The sequence below is a fragment of the Necator americanus genome, chromosome I, assembly GCF_031761385.1.
Source record: "Necator americanus strain Aroian chromosome I, whole genome shotgun sequence".
Classification (NCBI taxonomy): domain Eukaryota; kingdom Metazoa; phylum Nematoda; class Chromadorea; order Rhabditida; family Ancylostomatidae; genus Necator; species Necator americanus.
The window spans coordinates 34284519-34299518 of NC_087371.1; the positions used below are offsets into that span (position 1 = coordinate 34284519).

At 32.8% G+C, this 15000-nt stretch overlaps 1 protein-coding gene across 1 annotated transcript; it reads left to right on the plus strand.

Annotated features, from left to right (window-relative positions):
- Positions 1–4338: 4338 nt before the first annotated feature.
- RB195_007763 (uncharacterized protein) lies at positions 4339–12781 on the plus strand (the record flags this gene model as incomplete). Its single annotated transcript, XM_064181573.1, has 4 exons — positions 4339–4405; positions 4459–4611; positions 9742–9986; positions 12305–12781. The coding sequence occupies 4 exons, from the start codon at positions 4339–4341 to the stop codon at positions 12779–12781; spliced, it is 942 nt and encodes a 313-aa protein (XP_064038353.1).
- Positions 12782–15000: the final 2219 nt, after the last annotated feature.

Genomic DNA, 15000 nt, shown 5'->3' on the forward strand with positions numbered 1-15000 from the left:
AAAAACTGGGTAAAAAATAAAATATATAACGTAATACTTAAATTTAAGATTTTAAAAAATTATTCTAAAAATTGTAGAATAACATATTATCCTATTATTTATACTATAGTAGTAATATATAAATAATAAAAATATCAAATAATAATCTTAAAAAATGTTCTCAGACTACAGAGAAGGATCACAAAAATATTAACTTTAAAAAAAATAATAAAAATAACGAGTTTTTTTTAGAAGGTTGTATTATCGACATTGACGTCCAGGATTCATAGGACAAATCCAAGGCCTTCTTTCCATTAAATCGACACCGTAAATACAGTACTTAGCTGTGAAATCACCAGGAAACAAGCATTACAGCAAGTTCAACAGCCAGCCACCTAGTTCTGGTGGGATTTTTTTTTCTGTAGTGGTGGTAAAATTGCATCGTTCATTCCGAACCGCTTCCAGATGTTGCATTTCAGCGGACGCCGGTGAGAAACGAGAGTTGTAGAGATGAATGATGGATAAAATATAAACATGGGAGTCATGGAGTCAGTCATCCAAGGCGGTACGTCCGAGGATTTCCACTCCCGCCAACGAATCTCCCCTGCTTGTCCCGCCCATCTCCGTACATATTATATCGGGAGAGGTCCTAGTTAGAATTAAACCACCGATGACAACCACAGTGCCATTTTTAATTTTTTCCGTATCTGGCGAGTTATATTTGAATTTTAATTGGATTTAAACTTCTACGAGCTATTTTTGAACAAGAAAATAAGAGTATTAAATAATTATAAGCCAATCAAGTACAAAAAAATCAAAAAATAGAATAGAAAAATAAAATTAATATCAACTAAATAATTAAAAATAAAATAATGGTAATAAAAATCAAAAAAAAAATTAAAAAATTAAAAATAAAATCATAGAAAACAACCGTTGAAAAGTGTGCGGCTCACCGGTAAACAGCGCTATCGTCAAAGAGTTGAAAAGCTGAACTGACTGACTGATTAATTACCAGTAAACGTTTCGTATTGGACTATTATTATGGTTTTAATTGAAAATTTCAACTTTTTAAATAAATGTCAGCCGAAAAGGAGGAGATGGAATCGATCAATCAATCGATTTCTGATCATGAAATAAATCACTCACAAAAAAAAATAAACATAAATCATGGACAAGACACACATCGAGAAAAAAATCAGAATGTAAAAAAGAAAAATCGCGAACTTTTTTTTTAAAAAGAAAATTTTGTTTTTTTTTTCCAAATTTTGAAATAAAAAAGAATATTTCTCAAGTTCTCCGTGATATGTGATGCGAAAAAAGTATTGTTTGTGGAATGTTGCAATGCTTACTTGACAAAATAGGTAATAAACAACAAGAAACCAATAAAGCACAAAAAATCAAGAAATGAAATTGGAAAAATACTCGAAATTGAGAACATAACATGAGTAAAACTCATTTGTAATCTACTTTTTTGCATGAAAACTGCACTTTTATCTCATATAAAGTTTTTAATCCACTTTTTTACATAGAGACTGCACTTTCGTTCTATTAATGCAAAGAACATGCACTAGTTTTTGGATAATTCGTATAGAATACTGAAAAACGTGGATTTCTTTTGTGAAATAAGTATAATTCTATCCTACAGTACTAAACGGGAACAAAATGTAACCTTAATGTACAATTTTCTAGTTCCCGTTAGACTAATTCCCAGTTCGAAGAGGATTTGCAAGTTCGTTTCTTTTTTCCCACTCGTACACATGCGTCGCCCACGCAAAGACCTCCGGTTTGCCGGTTCTGAGCACTCCACGATGTCTACCTCAAAATACCTCTGTTTCACGAAACTGACGATGCCAGGACCTTTTCAGGAATAGGTGGATGGATGTGTGTTGTTCACGAGCACTTACGCTAAATCTCCCACCTCCTCCTCTCGAGCAGTCGAAAAAAGGCGTGTGACAAAACATTGTGTGATCTGGTTTCCCCAACGATGCAACTTATTGCAGGTGTTAGAGCGATCCATACAGTAACCTACCAAGGTGGGGTAACTGGTCGGGCCACTTCTATTGTTTAGTGAAGTTAAATTGGGTTATTAGAACGCGAACGTGGACAACGACGGCACACTTCACTGTGTTCTATCGCGTTCTAAGTTGCGTTGTCGGGGACACGGGTGCAACCGAGACTGTTTCTCACGCCTTTTTCCGGGCGGAGGAGGGGATGAAGGGAAAGAGAATTGAGTGTGATCACGCTCATATTCGTAAACTACATCCCTAACCCAAGGTCATTCATTGATTAGTCGCTTTGCACGCCAACCTCATGTCAACTGGCGTTATGTATGGATATAAGTACACAACAAGCTGAAACAAATAGAGTTGGGGGTTTCTTTGGTGATTTTGTCTGCAACGCTCAGAATGTTGGGTATGATTCGTTTTTTTACGTGGTCTGTCACCAACAAAGTGTTTTTTCTCCTTTCTTTTTTGGAGTGCAATCGATGCATATGAATAAATAAGGAAATAAATAAATAAGTGCAGAAATTCCTGATAAACGCTTCTTTGAATAAGTGTAGCACGTTTAACAAATAAATGTAACAACCTCAATGCGAATTTATTGAAAAAAAACCAAAACTATTGAGTTTCTCGTTCACTCAAAAAACGATAGGCATGTTTTCGTTTTCCTGAAAGATGGAAAGAGTACTCGATGAAATTAAGTTCAGTTCAGGGAAACGCTTAATCGAATGAAGAATTTTGCAGCGCACAGACAAAACCAAATTGAGTAATGTGGTCCTCAAACAAGGAAAACATGCTTAATTCTCTCCTCACTTCCATTCTGGGCTGTTTCGGATTTGCATAAAACCAAGAGGATACCAAGAGGGCTCAATAAAATTCTCTATTCTTCTCGATATCATTATGCGGAGCAAATGAGAGCTGATTGAGCGGCAAAGAGGAGAAAAGATTCCAGAGGAAGAAGATTTTTTCTGGAAAAAAAAAAATGGAGTATAGCTATGAAGAATACTAATTTGAACTAGAAACTTCGTATCTATCCAAAGTTCAAAGATCTGCATGTTTATGCTGGAAAAATCCTAACGATCATATTATCGTGAATAAATTATTAATTAGCCACATAGGTCGAGGGCTCGAAACTGCCCTAGTGCAAACCGAGCCTTTCATCTCTCCGGGGTCGATAAATTCGTACCAGACTTGTCTGGGAGGATAAAAACACTGAATTGATCATCGGCCGGCCCCCGCAAGTCATTTTATAGGCCAGTTACACGTTTCAAAACCTCAACGATTACGAATTTCAGTAAAACGCGAAGGCGCATCACAAGTGGATTGATACGAGCAGTGACTTTTTAACTTTTTAATATTAATTAAGTGTCGAAAGTTTTCTAGTAGTGTGGTTACGAGGTTTTTAGATGGAACCTTTATTTGCCTGACGTTTCGCCTTTTTCGCCGTCTTCAGAGGCCTAAATAGAGGATGACTGTAGCAATGCTACGTTTATCCCGTCAAGTGCCGCACTACCCTGGGTCAGTGCTTCGATAATCGTTCAGGATAGTGAAAACAGAAACCCATCTACATTGAAAATAGTCTTACGTCTTGTTCCACCGGATGTGGCGCGACTGGTAGCACGCACTTGTCACTCAGTGTACCAGCGAATGTGTATTGCTGCATGTAGATCACCAGCGACAATATAGATGATTTGATCTACACACACATACACACATACATACACACATACACACAATATCAGGCAATTATGGTCACAGAGCGGTACACATGGCAAGAACTCATTCGTTATCGACAAGCATCCATTCCTATTATTCATTGAAGGATTTCTTTCAAGAATCCAAAACACATCCAACGTCTTCCTTGCCGATATTTCTATTTCATGAGCCGGTATAACGCATTTCGCATCACAATCGTTTCCCTTGCGGACCTGATGCCGATGTCTTCTTCTGTCCCTCTAAAGACGGCGGAAAAGCCGAAAGCTCGGGCAAATAAAAAGTTCCATGTAAAAAACCTTGGTGACACAATATTAGAAAAAACAGACAGAATATGTCGAGATTTTAAGACAAGAGAACGTTTGAACTAAATTTTAAAATATAAAGTGTTTCCAGAATCCTTGAAAGCGTTTCGGAAAATAATTACACTACCAGCAAAAGTGCAGTGATGAAGCATACTGTGAACGTGCAAACGGCTTATCACACCAGAACCACCTCAAAAACTTGGCATAAGTAGCCCAGGAAAATATTTCGTGACTTGAATAATGTCTACGTAAAGGCTGATTTTCTCGGTACACCTTTAATAATGTCGGCAAAATCCCGAAGAGAAATGTGTGTGCATGTGCGTAATAGTAGAAGAAGCGAGATGACAAATGAAAGAGCTGCTGGAGCTTCGATGGCTGGCGGCGGTGATGAAAACGCAAAACGCGAAGGTGTAACATATGGAGCCACGACGATGACAATAAAAACACGAAGTCAACTATAGGGACTGAGCGATGCTGGACTGAGACGGAGACGAAGACGAACGAGCGAGGACAAACGATGTCGCCAGTACTACTTGACACAAACCAACTCAAGCAACGGAAAGTGACACGAATTGAAGAGGATGGCACGATGGCACCGGACAACATCCGTATCCGTAGGGGATTAACGCTGCTCTGCAGGCGTCCGCTTGCACTCAAACGTGGAATTAATTCCCGGAGGCGAGCATGGAGCAAAGAGTTAGAAGCGCAAAGATCGAAAAAGCTAAAACGGGAACCATAAGCTGGGGACAGATTTATTTACAAAGTTTTAGACGGATGAATTAAGTTTAGTGGATTATGGGATGAGTAGGATTATTATATATATTATATTTGTTGTATATTATATTTATTATATATTATATTACAGTAAGGTTATTCAGAGGCTTATAGGATGAGTAAGACCGTTAATAATACGCGAATAACTCCTTTCTAGAAAATTCATGATTCCTCAAAATCAACTTTAAGCAGATAATTTAAAAAAAACATCTTGCATGGGGATACAAGATGTTTTCTTTAAATTATCCGCTTAAAGTAATCACTAATCAATAATAATCACAAAATCAACAACAGTACTGCTTCAGGCAAGAAGCTTTATACGGAGACAGGTGAGACCACAGAGGATTGCTATTGGCTGTCAGCTTAATCGCTCCGCCCACTGCCCCGCCCATTGTTCCACCTCTCAGTGTGATTGCCTTCAAATTTTGCTTTTCAGTATTAGGTACTGTAACTATTATAACTAAACTTGAATATAACTTATTATCTTTCTTTTAGCCGTTAGTCATCTTTTTTATTATCTTTTCTTAATCCCACATCCCACATATTTTCATCTCTTTAAAGTTAATTTCCAGCAAAATATGCCAGGATTTTTCCCCCAAGCGAATTTCTGTAAGTCATGAGGTGACCAGATGACTAGTAACTCCACTGGAGGAGGTAAAACTCCAAGCAAATTTTCATGAAAAAAAACGATGCGCTGCACTGTAACGCTAACAGATGAAACAAGAAAACTGCAGACATACTTTTCTTGAAATTTTGCGCAAGCGAAGTGCATTCACGAAAGAAAACTTCGGTACGAAAAGTTCCGTTCTTCTCATTTGCAACGCTTGTCTAACAATAGGAAAAATTTCCTTCCTGTAAATCCGTTATCCATTGCATGCTTTGTGATGTTAGCAACTAAATTTGCATGCGAATTTTTCGAAGAACAAAAATAACTGGAGAAAAAAAAACTTCCAAAGACTCTGCTAAACGACTCGAATGCAAAATTCTTTGCATAGAACTAATGGGACTCCTCGAAAAAAAAACCAGTAAAATAGAAGAAACCTTCTTTTTCTTCCATTTTTTCCTCCATGGAACGTGGAAGCAAAAAAAAAGTTATGAAATACAGCTTTGGAAAGATTTGGGAGTTTAATGTAATTGTTTAGGGAATCTGGGAATACGCCTCTAAATGAAAACAAAAAAGATCAGAATTCACTGGAAATTCTCCCAAAATTTCATATATCAAAGTTGACCCTTTTCTAACACATTTTATTTTTTATCAGTAGCTATTTTTTTAGTTGAAACAACAATTTAAATAATTTTTTAATGTCATTCAATTTTTTTGGTCCTGTCTAACGACTGATTGAATGAAATTAACTATTAAATTTATTTTTCCGCTCATTGCGATATTGTAAGGAATGGTGACTGCTTCACAAGGACCACACTGAGAAGCTATAAACAAGTAAAACCAGTAAATAAAAATAAAATAATGTAAATAAATAGTATAAACGAAGCATGGGCTGGCAGAAGCAAAGAAAATTCAACTGAAAAAATTGAAAATTGATATTATTATCAAAAATATTATTTAAAAAAAACTAAAAAATCCACAGTTGTGCTGTGGATTTTCTCATTTTCGCTCTGCATAGCAGTCATTTTTCAGGGCAGGTGTCATCGAATAAGATAATTATTGAATTTAAAAGTGATTTATTATTTAATAAAAGTGAATGATTATAGAATTTCAAAGTGTAAACGTTTCAAACACCTGAAACACGCACTAATAATTAATAATAGAATTTCTAATTATTAATTAAATCACGTCGCGTGTTTGACCCGGAGAACAGATTAACATAATTCATGCATGTTGACGTTCGAGAGTTTAAAAATCCACAATTTCTTAATTTCTCGGGAACGTATCCTGAAATTCTTGTAATTCTTGAACAATTTCTAGTTTCTTTTCTAGTTTCTAATTTCTGGAAGATCAGATAGCTCTGGAGCCCCGGAAAAGTGCACGCTGACGTTTGAGAGTTCAAAAATCCACAATTTCTTAATTTCTCAGTTTCTCGGAAATATATCCTGAAATTCTTCCTAAACTTGTTCGATGAGAACAATTTCTAACTTCTTTTCTAGTCTTTAATTTTTAGAAGATCAGGTAGCTCTGAAGCGTCGGAAAAATTATTTTATTTATTTTATTGTCTACTTTATTTCATCTTATTTACTAACTTAATTTTTTCTTTCTTACTTACTTTCTTTTTTCTTATTCTACTGGATAGCTGTTCTAAATTAAAAACATCTCTTAAATTCTTTGAAATTTTCAGGATATAAATACGGAAAAAGAAGGCAGAAAATTTCAAAAAGAAATTGAAAACCCGTAGCTGTTTGGAAGAACTTCGCTACTTGTGAGTCGTGTACTAGTAAAGTTCTCCTCCGGAACAATCGCGGAGTCTCACAGCTGTTGAGTGAATAATTGCTTGGCATGTCCATTGGTACATTGCTCATATCAAATGGCTGCACTCGTTTAAAATAAGAAAACACCGAGGATTCCTAGAAAACACGGAATCCGTTCATTACTCATCCGAACGGGTTGTGGAACTTTCTGCCATGGTTTTTGAAAATTTTAAAAATAATGAATGATGAATGATGAATGAAAAATGATCAGTGAGGTTGTGATGTTTATTTTCGAATATAGACGTAGTAAAAATTATTAATTATTATTCTATTAATTAATTATTCTCGAAAATTTAAAATTATTTTATTTTATTTTATTCTCGAAAGTTTTTATGATATAGCAATTTGATGTTTTTACCTTGGAACTAATTATTATTTATTTATTTATTTGCTTGTCCCATTTTACTTTACTTATTTTGCTTATTTATTGCATAGTTCTGATCTACTTTCACACATAAGTAAAACATAGTAAACAGTAAACATATTTATTCATATCTACTTTATTTAAATAAAAAGAACTCTAATATAGGCCCCCCGTTTCAAAAAAAAAAGAAATCGAAGAAGAAATTTACAACTCAGTTGAATTTATCTAATATTTGGGGCCTTCAAACTTTCGGATGCGACTGTACTTCTACAAGGTTACGGTAGCATTCAAGCAAAATAGTGTGCTGTAGCAAATATTCCCATGCTCGTCATTTAGAGTTATTTATCCGTAAATGTGCGAGAATGACATCGCCGGCATCAATAAGTCTGTATCGAATACTGTATCGAGTTGTATCGCTACAGTACGTAGCCGCACGTACATAGTACGGATCATTGTAGTGTGGCATGAATTCATTCTTGATGGGACCTTCAACAAGCGATCGTAACGAATTTTAACGATCGTACGAGTTTTTTTTTAAGTTTTAACTCAATCTCAACTTAAGGAACTCAATTTTTTTGAGAATTTTAACGATCGTACTAGGAGTGGACGAGTGCTAACCATACAAAATAAGCGCTCTGTGCATGCGGAATCCAGAGAGTTCTCCTGATTTGCCAGATTTTTTTCTGGAGCTATAACTAGCATTCTCTTTTTTCTTCCATCATGCCTACTTTGCAATAAATGAATAAATGAATAAATGAATAAATGTTAACATAACGAGCTACCTTGACCGAATTTTTCTAAAACTAGCATTCTCTTTTTCTTCTATCATGCCTATTTTGCAAAAAATAAACAAATAAATAAATCTAAAACACAATGAACGATCTAAACGGGAATTTTCCCGGAAATAACAGTGAAAACTCGGTGGAGCACTTGTGCTCATCATGAATTATAGATCAGAAAGCTTATTCGAGCAGAATAATTTCTACATGTGGCAAATTGCTTCAGGATAAAGGGGACATAGCTGGAATATGACAAGTTCTTAATTAAAATGTGTAGCCTCTGTGCTCTGTCGTTTTTCCCCATGAATGGACGGAGCAGAACAACACTTCAAGAGATATACGAACATTCAAATACGAGCACCAACTTATTCACGCGAACTCATCAAAAATCGACACAATACGATGAGATTTGAGCATTTGTTGGGGTTTTTTCTTTGTAGCTTTCTTAAGATTAGGAGAATTACTTAAAAACAATTAATACATATAAAATAGTAAAATAAGAAAGTTTAGTAAAATAACATAGTAAAACTTTTAGTAAAATAGCTCTTTTTTTCGGCAATTTCAACGATTGCTCAGCCATGTGGAAACGTTCTATTATAATTGTAAATAACGAAATTTTCATTTTTTCCAAATTTTATTTACAAATACGAAAAGTGTACCGAAAAAGAAGAAAAAACAAATAAAACTCACGATTTATGAGGGAGAACAAAGAAAAACAGGATATTTTTCTTTCAAGAATCGGCATCGATAATCTTTAACAGATCTTTAACAAAAAAAACAATAGCATCCGGGTCTAGAGGAAACCTATGGTGGCTGCTGGTGACACTTCGCTCATTTCGACTAAAAGCTCAGTTGTTAATGCAAAGATGAGCTCCCGTCGTATTTTAAGATTTTTTTAAACATTTTTTTTTGGCAGTAGAACCTGGTGCAAAACATTTCGTTCATTCTTTTTTCTTGGAAGGTCTAAATGCTCCGAGTATTGGATAAACTCAATAATATAACCGCCTTGATATCATAGAAGTAAAAATATTGAATTTCAAAGATTTTTTTAAAACAACATAAACTTCTTTAGAAAATGAATCAAAAACACCTTCACTCGCCAATTCCACTGCCTTTTATCCATTTCACTGCCTCAAGCGCTTCTGCCAGATTCAAATCGTCGCAATTAAGCCTAAGGCAACGTGAAAAAAATCATTTTTTCTTAGATAATTCTCTTTCTATCGCTGGTAATCGAGAAGATGAAGCGACTAAAAGCACGCGATTGGATTTCGGAAGAAAAATTATCTTGCAGAGTTGGAAAGAAACAAACACATTTATTTTTTAGCCCATGGAAATATTTTAGAACTACGACGATCACAATAGATTTGCAATGAACGTAAAGTAACTCATCTGGTCAAAAACTCGAGGAGCGCGATTATTATCATTATTATTACTATTATTATTATTGTTATTATTATTACTATCATTACTATTATTATTATTTTTACTACTATTATTATTATTATTATTATTATTATTATTATTATTATTATTATTATTATTATTATTATCATTATTATTATTATTACTATTATTATTATTATTATCATTATTATTATTATTATTATTATTATTATTATTATTATTATTATTATTATTACTATTATTATTAGTTCTACTACTATTATCATTTCCATCATTATTATTACTATCATTATTACTATTATTGTTATCACTGCTATTATTAATATTACTATTATTGCAATTATTCAGAAATCTCTAGTTCTTTAGAAAGAAAAAATTGGGAAGAACTTTATTTAGATCTGAAATTTATTTTTTAGAAAAGTGGGAAAAATTTACTCATTAGATATTATTATTCTAAGCCCATGTTTCTCTTTTTTCTTAAACTATCCACATTAAAAAAAATTAAAAGGAGAAAGTAGACCTGAGTTATGATTTTTTTGGATAAGGTAAAAAGGAATCTGGAAATAGTAGCAGGTATCCATGGCTGTGGTGGAAAATAGGAGCATGATGAGCAGCATCTTGCTCCGCATAGCTGGACGTAGGAGTTGTACAAAGTTATTACATCTTCACCCTTTGTTTACTTTGTTATTGTTATTGTTATTGTTGATGTGGTTGGTTGCGGCAGTCACATGTCACTCATAAGTTATCCACCTTAATGCGAACTTCTCTCGTCAGCCAGGTGGTGGTGGCCAAGCAGCAATCGTATAGAGAAAGACGTGAGCCCCCATCCCGGAAAAAAATACACATGTTCATGCTATATGTTCCATTTGTCATTGAAGACAGGAGAGTGGACGGAATCAATAGGACAGACAAGGAATCCATGACAGCAATCCGGCAGCAGCAGCGGCAGCCACAGCAGACAACAAGGAATATGAATCAGTACGCGGATGAGAAGTAATATGAGCAGAGGTATGAGGATGAGACTAAACGGGTGGCTGAGTGCCTCAAATTTTCAGGAAATATGATCCGTGCTTAGTGTGGTTGATGGTTGTGGTTTCGCCCGAGGCATAAGATGTCGGAGAGTTCCATAAACGGCATCGTGGCTGCTATAGAATGCATATGGTCCTACGGCAGCAACGATCGTGTATGAGTGAGTAAATTTCGCAGTGGTTCCTGACTGTTAAGATTTTAAGATTATTCTTGATCTTATTCTTATTCTTATTATTATTATTATTAAAGTTATTATTGTTATTATTATTATTATTATTATTATTATTATTATTATTATTATTGTAATTATTCGGAAATCTCTAGCTCTTTAGAGAGAGAAAAAATTGGAAAAAGTTTATTTTACATTTTTAAAATTTAATTGATTTTTTTTTGCTTTAACGGATGCATGCAATGTGTAGATTTTTTCGAATTCGAAGAAATACAATAGGGTTACAACCACGAGAATTTTTCCTTTTTCCCTTTTTTTCATTCTCATTTTTCCTCAACCTTCCCAGCACTTTCGAGCTGTGATAAAATGCTATAGAATAAGAATTTGAATAGAAATAAAAGTCTATTATGGAATTTCTTTGCCAATTTATTATATGGTATTCAGTTTATTTAACTTAATTGAGCTCGGATGAAATATATATATATAATATGGAGGGGTGGGAAATGGTAGCTTCATCCAGCCTCCAGGAGTTGAACCCCAACCTAAGCTGACAGAATTAATAAATGTCGTAGAAAGAAAATTAGAAAAAGAAAATGTTGATAATGTCGACACTTCAGTAGAACATATTTTCACTATCTCGTGAGCATTGACACCTCATTTCTTGTGATTAGCGCTAAACTTCAATAACTTTAATAATAATTGTTTTCTTTAATCGACACCCCGGACACGAGGTTGTTATTTTTCTTTATTTGTGGCTAATGTTTTATCCACTATCCGTTTTTTTATCCACTTCTTCAGAGCCTGAAAGGGTAAAATCGAACGTGAGTTATTCTGTCAAACACCGAAAAAAAGCGGAAAAATATCCCCTGCAACAAAGAAAGTCCGAAGTTTACTGTTGGGTCTTATAGTTGCGAGTAGAAGAGAATAACGTAGGTCCTCGGGGTCGGATGACTATCCTGGCACTGCTAGATGACACCTGAGGATTGAATAGTGCAACCAAAATTGAAAAAAAAAATTGTTTAACAACAAGATGTGAGAATCGCTGCGCAATCTTTTCTTTTGTGTTGAGTTGTCGTCGTTGCCGTTGAGTTAAGAGCTCAAGAATGGAATTCTTCTAGAACTATGTATGACATGTTTTTGTGAAACATCAGATTGAAAGCACAACGGAGTCGGGCGCTTAGAGGCTTTGTCCCTAAGAAAAAAATGACATTGACTGAGAACTCTTCCTGATAATACAAATTTTAAGAAGTGGAGAATTCCTAGGAAACGCATATTATAACCATGACATGATTTTTGACGGTGCATCAGTAAAAAAATACGTCTCCAATTCGAGGGTGTTTTAAATGTATTTTGAATATGCATTGTAGTTATTCTATTATTATTATTATTATTATTATTATTATTATTATTATTATTATTATTATTATTATTATTATTATTATTATTATTATTATTATTATTATTATTATTATTATTATTATCTTATTATTATTATTATCTTATTATTATTATTATTATTATTATTATTATTATTATTATTATTATTATTATTATTATTATTATTATTATTATTATTATTATTATTATTATTATTATTATTATTATTATTATTATTATTATTATTATTATTATTATTATTATTATTATTATTATTATTATTATTATTATTATTATTATTATTATTATTATTATTATTATTATTATTATTATTATTATTATTATTATTATTATTATTATTACTATTATTATTATTATTATTATTATTATTATTATTATTATTATTATTATTATTATTATTATTATTACTATTACTATTGTTATTATTATTATATTTACTGTTATAGCTCAATAGTATTTCAAATAATTCTAATTAAAAACTCGGATTTTCGTAAAACGAGGCTAAAATGATTTTTTTTACAGAAATGAGAATAAAGGGACCAATGAAGAGGAGTTCTCACCTGGGGATTTTGACGCTTTAAAAGTCAATCGAAATACTACGATTCTTTCTTGGTAAATGCAATGTTCATTTAATTATTTATTAATTAAGTAAGTAATTAAGTCCGATTACTCGACGAAAGCTGCTACCCTGGAAAGAATTCTAGAAAAACTATAGCGAGAACAGATAAAACGAATACAGCAGATAGCGAGAAGACAAAAATAGGCAAACGTGAAGAATCAGAGAAATCACAGTGTTTGTGTATTTATGTACAAGAAACGCATATAAATATACATAAAATAACATATACGTATGTAAATATAACATAAATAAACATAGAAATGAACAAAAAGGAATAAGATTAACAAGAGTAAATAAATAAACATATTAAATAGATGTTTTTCGTTAGTATATATGTATAGGAAACGGAAATAAGGAAATAAAAAAATAGAAATAAGAATATAAAAAAGGAAACGCAAATAAATATAATATAAACAAACATAACAATAACTAAAAAATTGGCGTTAGTCATAATTAATAAATAAACAAGTTATAGTTAATAAATAAACGCATCAAATAGGCGTTTTCCTATCTGAAATGGTGAAAAGAACATTGAAAAAAATGAAAAATTTCCTAGTGAAACGTTGGAGCCGATGGTGGCCGAAACTCGTCCCACATCACCAATATGTGCTCTATACAGCAGTGAAATGAGGCGTTAAAAATTCTCTCCCTCTAATGGATAGCGGCAAAATGAGCTCGGATGGATGGATAATTACAGTAGTAATTATTGAAATTACTCCATCATTATGAACGACGTTAGGAACTATTCAACGATTTTGGGATTTTTATCAGATTATTTATTTCATTATTATATTATTCACTATTGTGTGTTTTTTATTTTATTATTTTTAATAATTACTTCTTAATCTTAGATTTTAAAGTGTGGAAAATAAGTTTTAATATTTATTTCTTTATTTTAGATCTAAGAATGTGGGAAATAAAACAGTTCCACGATGTTGAATAAGAATGTTTAGGAGCCGAATGATTTTTTGAGCTGATTCTGAACTTTTCTCGATGACGGTCCAGGGGAGTGGGGGGGGGGCAAGGACCGCGTTATTTTAATGGTTTTTTTATAAACAATAGAAGGGTACACGCTTAGCAATTTTGTATTTTTCCCTGGTGTTTAGTCTAATTTTAGTCGTGAGTCACATGATGATATTTTCCATCTTTTAAATTTCATCGTTGAATTAATAACATCGAAAAAAAACATAAAACACGCTGTTATTGAAATGCAAAATACTACTAAAATAGTAGTAATATAAAATAAAATAATAATAAGCAATAAAATAATAATAATAAAATAATAATATTAATAAAATGATAACAGAAAAACAAAGAAATAATAGCAAATAAAAATAAAAAATTAAAAGAAGAATAATAAATAGGCACATTATAAACAGTAGGCAAAAATTCGAGGGGATTCAACAACGTTTTTTTCTTTCTTTTTCTACATTTCTTTTTGACGAACAATCAAATTTCGCTCAAAAATACAATTTTGGGTGACAAGTTGGTTTGTATTATTATTAAACTTTATTTTAAGTTCACTTTTAACATTTATTTAACTTTAACCTAATATTTAAATGAAAGAGTGAATGAATTAAAATCCGAAAACTACAGGGAAAAAAGTGAAAATCATTAAACCATTAGGCTCTTGCAGAGAAAAATCCTTGATGTAGTCAGAAATTCTCTCCATGAAGATGTACGGGGGATAAACACTATGGATAGGGTATCCACGAACACAGAGTTGTCCGTGGATTCATGAAAGAGTAATGGATCAATGAAAGCTCAGAAGAATTGTTAAAACGACAGAAAAAAAAGGGAACAGAAAAAAAAAGAGAAAAAAAGAATATGTAGGCATTTGAAATATCTGAAATCTCAAATTTAACTTGATTTTCAGGGGAAAATTTAGCTGAAAAGAATGATATTATTTCCATGGATTCCTTTCCAACAATTCCAGGCCGTGATGCCCTTAACAACTTAATTTGTCAACTAACTACAAGGATTATCCGATGTAGAATTGATCCAGTAACCTACTAGCGCCGTAACGACAACATCACTTCTCAAGGA